Source organism: Pithys albifrons, chromosome 1 (assembly GCF_047495875.1).
Source record: "Pithys albifrons albifrons isolate INPA30051 chromosome 1, PitAlb_v1, whole genome shotgun sequence".
NCBI classification, from domain to species: domain Eukaryota; kingdom Metazoa; phylum Chordata; class Aves; order Passeriformes; family Thamnophilidae; genus Pithys; species Pithys albifrons.
Genome location: NC_092458.1, coordinates 108,756,080 through 108,767,262, shown reverse-complemented (window position 1 = coordinate 108,767,262; position 11,183 = coordinate 108,756,080). Strand labels below are relative to the sequence as shown.

The window sequence follows — 11,183 nt, the reverse complement described above, 5'->3', positions numbered from 1 at the left end:
GCTGCATGTAAATTCTGTGAACGGAAGTACATGAAGGTTCTTTCTGTGGTACTTTATAATTCCACTGCAAGAAAAGGCTCACTTGCAGTGGGGTTAATATATTTAACACACTGCTTGGAAATGAAATTTCTTCTTACATCTCATTCAATCCTCTTAGCTTAATGAATCAAATTTAGGAATAGCTGGAGATTTGCTGTGAGGAGGTAGTGTTGTTTCTTCCAAGCCCACCTTCCCTTTTCCCCTACAGTGTTAAATCTCCCTGCCCAAACAGTACCTTTTGTGGTACGAAAAAAGGCTGACACGAGCATGTGGAGTTGACTGTTAGAGCTGCTCTTGTAGTAGTTCCCTGTGCACCCAGCCGCAGGAGCGGGGATTTGAGGATGCTTCTCCTACAGATTTGGTCCATGCCCGGGGATCATCACCCTGCGAAGCGCTGCCTCCCTCCTCCCTCACCCGGTGATGCCAGTGGAGAGCCGCGCGGGGTTTTTGTGTGTTTTCGCTTTTTTTCGGCGGCCGTGGGTGGGGCAACCTGAACTTTTTCTCTCCCCGATGCTCCCTCCCGTCTCTCGGGGGCTGTGCTGTGCCCAGTACACGGCGGGGACCAGCGGCGGCCCCGCGGGGTACCCCTGGCGGGGGCAGGGGTGGAGGCGGTGCTGGGGCGGGGCGGGGCGGAATGATGCGGGGCGGGGAGCGGAGCCGGGCAGGGCAGTACCGCTCCGGGCGTGCGGGGGCCGTGTAGGTGCGGCTCCTTTAAGGTGTCCCGAGGCGGCACCAGACCTGCTGGGGAGGAGGCGGAGGCGGCCGGGAGAGGGGGAAGGGGAAACCCGCGGCGGAGGCGGCGAGCGGCTCGACGTGACACCAGAAAGTTCAGGCGCGGCGGGCTCAGCCCCGCCTGACTCGTGCACCTCTGCCCCGGCGGCGGGGCAAGGCGAGGAGCCGCTCCACCTCCTCCTTCTCCTCCTCCTCCTCCACCCGCAGCCGCCGCAGCGAGGGCGGGCGGGTGGGGTGGGTGGCTCGGGGGCGTTGGCCCGGGGAAGTTTCGCTCGCCCTCTCTTTCTCTCTCTCTCTCCCTCTTTTCTTTCTTCCTCCCTTCCCTCGCCCCTCTTGTGCCCTCCTCCGGCACTGCGGAGGGGGCGAGCGTGGGATTCCCGCGTGGAGGGGCGGGCGGCGGCGATGCTGGGCAGGGCTCGGGGCTGCCGCCGGGGCTCCTCTGCCCGCCGCCCCGCCTGACCGCGGCCGGGCTCCCGCGACGCGCCCGCCTCCTTCCCCCGCGATGGGAGCGGGGGCTGCCGCCGCTCCGCCGCCGCGCTCTGCCTTTCGCTCGCCGGGAGCGCAGTGACTCGGTGGGGGCACTTGCGGAGGGCGCTCCCTGCCCGCCCCTCCCAGCGCGGCGGCCGCTCCGTGCCCGTCCCGGCTGCGCTCCCTCCGACACCGCCTCGTCCTGCGCGCCCGGAGCGGAGTCTGGCGCCGGGGCAGCAACTTGTGCTTGGGAGGCGGCAGCGGACCTTGGCTGCGGGAACTAGAGGATCTTTTGTTTTCTCCTGTCGCTTTGGATAGTCCTGCGAAGTGTCAAGAGCCCGGGCCAGCAGAGGGGAGGCCGGCCGGAGCTGACAGCGCCGTCCCCGCAGGGAGCTCGCCCCAGGAGCGCGGCAGGATTAGGGAACCTCGCTTACATTAAGCTTCTGTGGAATTACAACTGGGGGCTCTTCGTTTCTCCCGCCGCTCTTCTGGCATGAGACTGCTTGCAGGCGCCAGCCGAGGACAATGATCGCGGAGTTTGCTCACTTTTACCTCTTTGGATTCATATGTCTCACCTCAGGTAACCACCTCGCGCAGGCGGGTCAGACACGCTCCCGTCGCCCCCCCCCCCCCCCAACATCCCTGGTTTAGCCTCCCGGCTCCCTCCTTTCCTGGGAGACGAAGGTCGGTTCCCACCCGGCGGGCGTCCGGACCGCGATTGCCCCGAGAGCTGCCGCGGCCGCGGGGGATGCCCTGGGACCGGCTGTGCGGGGATGCACGGCGCCGCGTCCGGACCGAGGGCCGCCCCCTCTCACCATCGGCAGCTTCAGGGGGTCGTTTGATGTACCCGCGGCTACTGCTGAGCCCCGGCCATGAGGGGGCGGCCAGAAGGGACCCCGTCCTCCCGCGGGGGTGGGTTGCTCCCGCCGCCCGGCCGGGGCTCCCCGAGGGTACCGCGCATCCTCCGCCGGGCGGTCCCTGCCCGCATCCCCCCTCCCGGGCTCCGGGCCTGGGCTAACCCCGTGCATCAGCCCCGGGTGGGGGCACGGCGGCTGGGGCGGGGGGCTTGTGAATGGGTTTTTCTTCACCTTCGCGGTTAAAGTTTACCCACGTGTGTGAAGCGAAGCGTGAATGGGAGCAGGGGAGATGTCCGAGGAGATAGGGGGGATTAATGGTCATTAAGGCACTGTTTGCGCGGGGCTTATGCGTGTTGGAGCATCTTATCGTGCGTGTAGATGACAGACAGGGTCGCGCTTCTGGGGTGTTGTGGACGGCAGGTTTGCCTCTGTGTGACCCCCGTGGTGTCCGGGAGAGCCGCGCAGGGCTCGGGACGGGGGCGGCCCGCCCGTGGGGGCTCCGGGGGATTTCGGGGCTGTTTCTTTTTGCACGAGGTTCCTGTTGCTCTCCGGGGGCCTGGTTTGTCTGCCTGCAGTGTTCCTTCCCGTTCTCATCAAGGCCTTTTGTCATACGCCAAGTAAAGCCTTGTGCTGTAGTTAAGGTTTGTTCGGGCGCGGGCTTTTCTGCCTTAATGGATTTTTATAAGTTTGCGGAGGACCCCTTGGAGTCATTAAAGTTATGGTGGCATGAGACATCTGGTCAGTGAATGAATGAATGAAGCTTTTGAAAGACTTAAGTACACTGCCTGAAGCTTTAAGTGTTAATTATGTCACCAAATGCAATAACTTATGTCTGTTTCTAGATGGTATCATAAATTTAGCTACTAAATTTTTGCTGTTAGGTTTACTTCTTTTGGCTTTGAATATGGTAAGCTTTGCTTCTCTATGTAACTCTTAACCCTACTCACTTTTGACCCTCTCAATCATGCCATCTTTGATTTGTTTTTTCTTTGTATTTGCCTTCTTCATCTAGTGGAAGAAGTGATTGGAATGGGAAAGAGCTTTTGTACCAGTTTGCTCATTCTGAGTCTTTCATGCCCGTCATCCCCACCTTGGAAAAGTCTTCACAGGCAGTGCACTCAGTAACTCACTTTTGTATTGGGCTGTCTTAAACTCCAAGATAAACAATTTTGTTTATTTTTTTATTCTTTCATCTATTTCTCATATAAATGCTCAGTAGAATAACTTGCATATGGGTTTTTTTTCCAATTTTTCCCCCCAGGATGGGAATGCCCTTTCTAATAAAGTCGATTCCAGCTGAGTTGGAGAGGAGAAAAAGGAAAAAAGCCATTAATTTTTATGGAGGTTTTTAATTTTGCTGCGTAAGCAAGCTCAGTAAGAGAGATAAGAGACAAGCACCAGATAATAACTCTGTTCCAAGTCTCTCACCAGAAGAAATTATTTTTCCCTTCAGCTACAGTGTGATCAAATAGTTAGTCCTGTGTCTGAACAATGGAGATGCCAGAAACCTTTGGCAGGATGAAGTTTGAGGGCAGATGGCTGCAGTGCAGAAGGAAGGACAGGAGTCATCTACAGCAATTTCCACACTGAAATCCTTTGAGTTCTACTGACAGCTGATCTTGCAAATTGATTGATCCTTTCCTCCCTCTTCCACTGAAGGTTTTCACTTCCTTCATTTACACCCACTATTGACTCACTGGTTTGTGTGGCCGCACTTTAAATGAGATATTAGAAACTTCTTCTGAGAAGTGGGAAATAATTGGGGGATGGGGAAGAGAAAAAAATTAAATAATAGAAAGGTAGGTGAGTTTGTGTTTGTTGAAACAGTAATTGGTAAACCACTTAGAGTTTAAAACCCCTAATTTTTACCCTGGTGTTGTCTTTGTGCAATCCTGTGAAGTACCTTCTTTCATGTAAGCCTGTGGTTAATAAATGTTGAGTAAATTTAAATTTGAATAGTGTTGAAAATTGAAATATAGAAGCTTTCTTTGCTTATTCTCCCAGTTTAATTTCAATATTCTTTGCATAAAGAATAAAAATTGCTTTAAGGGATGCTTCTCTGGAATCCCTGTTTTCTTGAGTATTTACCTGCTTTCTGCCTTTTTTCCTTAATTCTGAGGCAGACTTGGCTTCATAATCCATGGAGTTCTCATCTCTCCACTCCCTGGGAAGCAGCAGCATCAAATTAATATATTTGAAGAAGAAAAGCTTTCAGTTATCTGAAGGGCAACATGCAGAACACTTTTCCTGGGAATGAGTGTCAAAGTTCTGGTTTTCCACATGGATGTTCACTGCTCTAGTAATTCTCAAGGATCTAGCAATTCTCAATATGTTACTGTGTGATTTTTCTGATTCCCTCCATGGAAATCTTTATATTTTGATGAGGTATTTCATTGCATTGCTGATTCCCATCTGCTCAACACCCACCCTTTCCCCCTTTCCTGGCCGTGTTATTCCTTACTAATTACTGTCCTTCAAATGGGATTGGTACATTTGCTCAAGAGGGTTTTCATGCTGTATGAAACAGGCAGGGCTGACAGCAGTGAGCCAGGCATGTTTTCCAGTGATAGCTCTAGCCAGTGGAGGGCAAAATTGTCTCTTGTATTCCTTCATGGGAGAGTTACTTCCTGATGGTTAATAGTTTAAGGGTATCCATGGAGTGTCCCCAAAGCCCTTTCCAGTTGTCTAACCTACCTATTGGAGTAAATAAATCAGCCATCCCTCTGATGCATTTTGTTTGTTTGTCTCAGAAGTTTGTACTTACAAACTTCTCTTGTGAAGTGCTAGAGCACTTCAGGAAATGCTTCTACTCCTTTTCCATATTCTTTAATGGTAATAAAATAAGAGAGATATAAGAAAATATTACACAGTAATTCAAAGGATTATGAAAGTCTAGGTGCACAATCTGTAAAAGCAAGTAAGTCACCCAAGAAAACATAGTTTTTATGTGGTTTTTGCCTACCCCTAATGCATTGTGTGCTGTTCTAAGTAATTTTACTGTAAGAATGTTAAAGAAAAATTGAACCTACTGCTCAGAGCAGTGCTTATTTTGTGCTTGAGGACTTCAAGCTAGAAAAGAAATAACCACATGCTATAAAATTGATGATTTCTTACCTGTGATAAAATACTCTTCAAGTATCCAGATGTTTGACTGATTCAAAACCACTTATCCTTGTGAGTACCGATAGCATCTGTGGAGACGGAACTTCTTTTTTTTTGAGTGTGCATTAACGTGGATTTTATTGCCTTTCACACAGAAGGAGACACTTCTTTTCATGTAGCTTGGCAATTAAGTTGGATACCTGTCTAAACCAGAAGAATATTCAAGCTAAATTTTGCTCACTGCAGTCAGTGTTGGTTGTCAGGTGTTTTCTTGCTTCTGTGTTCTGTAGACCAGTTGTCCTGGAGCAACTTGGTATTTTCATTAGCAGAGATCATCTGTAATCTTCAGGGTACTAGAATTTAAGGGATCCATGTGTACTGTCTGTAAGATTTTAGTAGAAAACATGACTTTATGTGAAGGATACTTCTGAGTCTACAGGCTAAAGGTTCTGGTTGGATCTACAAAGATAGATCGGCCATTACAAACATAGGCAGAAACCAATGACACCTACATAGCTGGTTATTTCATGTGAAATGGTAAGATGATATCTATGCCAAATGATGTTTTTATATAAAATGCTTTGGAACTGATAGCCAAAGAGGTTCATACTCAGATTTGCTTTTGTGAAAAGAGAAAATATTTAGACATTCAAGACAGACAAATGTATAGCCATGCTTAAGAATCTGAGAACCTGTTCCCTCCCTCTGAAGTAACATTGTTTTTGGTTGGCACTCATATTTCCTAAATAACTGGAAGAGTTTTGTTGCACAATGCTAAAGAAGGGTAATATTACATCTCATTAGGGGATAGCTTTGTCTAATGAGTGTAATAATTTGCTGGTCTGGCAAGTCCAGTCACTTGCTCCACTTCTGCAGTTGATTATTTCTGCTGTAGTTAAATGCGTTGTGTGAGTAACGGGCACTTGGCTTAGTGTCACAGTAGCTGGTCTAGATTGTTCTGCAAAATTTCCCTTTCACAGTGAAGGTCAGTGTAGACGTTGTTGTGATTTTTGGGGAGTTTAGTCTATTTAAATAGTTAGTAATGAGTCATTTTATTGTCAGCAGTTTGTCAGTAGATTATTTTGTGGCCTGGAAATTAGTAGGAACCTCACTCTTTCCAGGTAAACTAAAAGGCACTTAAGAATTTTATATTTGCGATGCTGACACATTTTATTTGTGTGCTCTGCTATATAATCTCGCTCGATGGCGATAACCTTCCGTAACTTTTCACATGAGTGCCTCTTCATAAAACTGTAAGGTAAATAGTGAAGTAACTGAAGTAGCAACTGGAGTGTATTTTAAGTCCAATAAATTGTGTAAACAGAGGAAATAAAGAGTATTTTCCTGTTAGTGATGAGAAGCTTGACCAAGAGATGAGAGCAGAGCAACAAAGAAATATTCTTCTTAAGTATCTTGAAAGCTAGAGGTGCTTTTAGGGGCAGATAATTTCCTTGTTTATACCTTCTGTAGGAGAAAGATAGGTAGACAGGTAAAATATATATATATACACTTAATTGTACATTGATGCCTCTTGCCTTATTGTGTCAGCCTTACAGCAGCACTACATTGGTGGGGGTAGAGGGCATTTTATGATAAGAAAGAAAACATGACCACAAATATTTTGTACTGCTGACATAGATGCCAGCCCTCTACACTGAATTTGCACAATTGAGACTATGGAAAATCTCAACAGGGGAAAGAGAAAAACATCTGGGAAGCTGATAATGACTTCAGTTTTCAAAGTCAGATGTGCAGAGTTCTGTTACTCTGTTGTTGTATTGCAGCGTTGGGTTCTCATTTGTAAGGAGCTAAATCAGTATCCTGGTTATTAACTTAGGCCAGGTACTGTAAGTGACCTTACCCTGAAGATGATGGTAAGCTTTATTGAAATAAGATGGTGATGAATTTAAATCTGGATATCAGAATTTCTTTGTTAGTTGATTGTTTATTAAAAAAAAAATAATGCATTACCCCAGATTTATCCACAAAAATGGTAAGATACAGTTCTAGAAAATTTCTTAAGAGGTATGAGAGTAGGCCTCTCAGACCAGGAACGTATATGACTTAATTGGTGTTAAAACAACAGCACAAAGTGAGCTGGAGGGAGAAGTATTTATATGGGAATATCCATTTCAGCTATAAGGAGTAGGAAAGATGTCCTACACTTAAATAAAGCAATGAACAGAAGCTTCAGAAAAATACATTCTATTTCTTGTCATGTCTCTTAAAAACAAACTGAAGGAACTATTTTTTGTGGAAAAGTGAAGGAGTACATGATCAACTAAGGATGTTAAATGCTGTCAAATACTGAGTATTGTTTTAGGATTCTCTGAGACTTGTAAACATTTTCCATGGCCGTTTTGTTCTGAAGCTTGGAGAAGATTCCGTCTAAGACTGGTGTATGCCTGTGTATGACTGATTAAAACAAAATAAATAATTTGACAGTAATGTGATTTGTGGGTGGCAGCAGGCTAGTCTTTTTAATTAGAACCTGTTCACCATCTGAGCAGCTGCACCGAGGGGAAGGTGCAGAGTACTCTGCTCACACCCGTGAACTGAGAAGTCATTTCACCTTTGCTGAGGATAGAAAGGTTTATCGAATGATATGACCTTTAAGTGGCCTTACCAAAATGAAGCAAACTGTGCTGAGAAAGGGAAGAGAAAACCTTTTGCCTTCACTTTTACTCTGGTGGGAAGTAGTGCTTATTGTGCTTTCCAGAAGCAGAAACTTGGAAAATTGGAGAGTAGGATCTATCATTAGTCAGCAGAGAATGCACTTGCAGATTTGAATAAAGGATCAGTATTATTCAAAAGTTTATAAAGCAGCTTTTTGTATTTGTGAAAACTGCTTTTCAGGTCCTCAAGCTTTCTAGTAGTTTCTTTCAGCACCACTGTCCAAGAACTACACAGAACTTGAGAACTTTTCCATCATCAACATGTGCTTCAGGGTGTTTTCAGTACATGGATTTTAATAACAGCAGTAGCGTGTATGTCATGACCAACCTTGTTTTTAACACAAATGGGTTTTGTCATAAGGGATTTATATGTATATCATATAATATATATATAATTTATACCACTAGTGCATAAAAACATCAGATTTATTTATAAAGGCATCCTAGGTATTCATCTTCTCAGTCATAAGGCTGATACATATATATATATATATTTTTTAATAATGCTTGTATGGGCATCTACACTTTTACAAAATAGTAAGTATGTTGCCTAAGACTTCTTCCTCACTTGACATTCAAAGACGTTCTATAGCAAAGGATTGGATTCCATATCTAAAGAGTCGAGTACCCTTTATGGGTAAATCCCACAAGGTACTCCCATTTACCTCTTGTTTTCTGCCACCAAACTTTGTATCTCTAGAAAGGCAGGGAACTTGCTGTAAGATGTTAAATACTTATATTTATTTACATTTAAGTAAATAACTGAAAATTAAGTTAATAGAGCATTTATTTTTAATATGACTTACTATTAAATTCCACTCAGACCAAGATTGCTAGTTGAATACATTATTATTGAATTGGTATGAATATTTTAAAACAGGAAACAAGCGTGTTTTCTGGACTGCTTCAGTCTTGAAGTACATACACGTTCTTTGAAGAAATGCATAGTCAGATATGCAAAATTACTCAAGCTGCCCTTTTCTGTTGGGAAGTATTTGCTCAATATGGTATTGCATTACCTTAAGTCTAATGCTAATATAGTGAATGATTAAAATAATATGAACACTTCTTGCTGTAGATTAAAGATCTCTAAATCTGACAAGCCTGTGCTGAGCTCTGGATTTAAAGTCTTAAACTTAGTATTTAATTTTCTCCATCTTGCATAGTGACTTAGCAGTTGAAGAAGCTCAGTTTTGGAACAACCTGTCTCTTCAGACATGCAGTGCAGTGTGTCAAGGATCAGCTGGCAGCCAGTGAAGTCTGGAGTCACCTGTGACAGACATCTGAGAGAACTGGATAGTCTGTGTAATTCTGATATTACTCAATTTTGTAGTCTTTGTCTTCTACTCCTTCAACTGTCATGTACATAAATCAGAATTGTGATTTCTTTAGTACTCTTATACTGTTTCATGCTACTATTGCATTAAAACCTGCTTGGCTGGCATTTTGGTGTGCTCTGAAATTTGCATATCCTCAGGCAAGATATTTATTTTACATTCTGGGTTAGTTATATTGCCTCTTATCTAATTGTTTAACTGCCTTTTTGTTGAAGATTCATATATAGAAGACTTTAATTTTACTATTTACTTCTACAGGAGAATAATAGACATTAAGAGTTTTTTATCTTAGAAATTAGGATATAATACATGGCCAGGCATTTAATGTAGGCCTAAATATGTGCATGGGATCAACTTTCCTTTCTTCTGGAAGGAGGCAAATAGAGAAATAAATGGTGTTTTGATAGTGACCAGATGGGCATGTTTTTATTAAAGAGTGACTTGACTTTGGTCACTAAACCTCACAATTTGTAATCCAAAACACAGTGAATTGTTAAAGTTGGGAACCTACAGCCTAAGTTTGGAGCCACTTAAAATCAGTAGTGCCTTTTGAAATTCATGATTCTAGTGTTTAAATCAAATTGCCTAAAGTGTTTGACTTGGGTTGCAAATGTTTATGGATCGTTGTGGATTCTTAACCTGTCTGAAAGTTGAGATTGTAGTGAATATTGCCTTAAGAGCCAATTGACTGAAAAGAGCTGTATAACTTTGAATTTCCATGTGCCTCTTTAGCTCTGGGTAGGGTGAGAAACCAAATAAAAATGTATTTGAGTATGTATTCATTTAGAACCTTCTCATCTTGTTACTTTTGTAGTGCATTTTACTAACTGGTCAAAAGCAGACTTTTCAACCCAGACATCTCCTCTTGACCAAACCAGTCCAAGCATGCAAGCCCAAGGATAACAGTTCCCAAATCCAGAAATAAGTTGTGCCTGTATTTGTGGTGAAAGCATAATGCAAGGTCATAAAATACTATTTTTGGATCAAACGTTCAGCAATGTCACTAAGCTTTTTTTTTTCTATCAAAACCTCTTGGCATCTGGTATTAAACGTGGCACTTGTTCTAGTTTTGTGCTGGGAGATCTCTTGGATGCCGGGCAGCTTCAGAACTGGGATTTGCAACTTCTGAATGTTTCTCCCCTCACGTCCCACTCACAAAACAACTCTGTCAGTGTGACTTTCTGGTTTGGAATAAAGCTAATGCCCTGGGTACTGCAGTTGACAGATATTCATAATCATGTTTAGTGGTAGGAGGTGATAAAGGGAAAGAAAATAGAAGCAGTGTGAGGAAACAAGGAAAAAAGAAAACAAGGTAAGTAAGGGTAGTAATACATTGTTTCACTTCTAGCTACCCAAACCAGGACTTGTCACTGGAGAGGATAGAGTTAGGGACTGTGATGCTGCAGCAGCAGAATGTTGGAGAGAGGATGTATATAATGAGCTGATTTAACAAAAAAGTGTCTTATGTAACCATGAAATGGAACTTGTACTGTGCCACCGCTCAGGCATAAAAGTGATTGGCAGGAGGCCCCATGCATGGAGTAAAATCCTGTCTTCACCAATGTGGAAAATTATGGTTTCAACTGCAAAAGAAGGTAAAGCTTGGAAGGAATTAGCATATCTCTAGCACCAAGTGGCATCTGGAACTGAATGGCTGGGTTAAATCATTCAGTAGTGATTAATGAGGCTCATTGCTAAGGTTGTACAGCCTTTAAAAATTAAAAGGAGTAATTTAAAACTAGATGCAAAGCAGAAAGAAGGAACCATTGCTGCCATTTACCTCTTGAATACAGAAGGTGGAATAAAGTCTTCCCTGCCTTTTGATACAAGGAGAAAACTATTAAATGCTGCTGTTAGGTTTAGAAACTAAGAAATGAATTTTTGAATAATTGTTTTGAGGAACGTTTTGTGATTTTTTACAACATCTGTGCAGCAATCAGGGCTTTGAAATGGGAAGGAGTATGCAGCCCAGG

The 11,183-nt window shown here is 44.0% G+C and overlaps 1 protein-coding gene across 2 annotated transcripts in view; it reads left to right on the top strand.

Moving 5' to 3' along the window:
* The first annotated feature begins 808 nt into the window (after positions 1–808).
* ROBO1 (roundabout guidance receptor 1) overlaps positions 809–11,183 on the top strand; it is a 310,605-nt gene continuing 300,230 nt past the window's right edge. For both annotated transcript variants that reach the window (XM_071563468.1, XM_071563457.1), the window contains exon 1: positions 809–1,819. In XM_071563468.1, the coding sequence (XP_071419569.1) occupies positions 1,765–1,819 (55 nt within the window). In that variant the 5' untranslated portion in view covers positions 809–1,764. The remainder of the gene's footprint in view (positions 1,820–11,183) is intronic.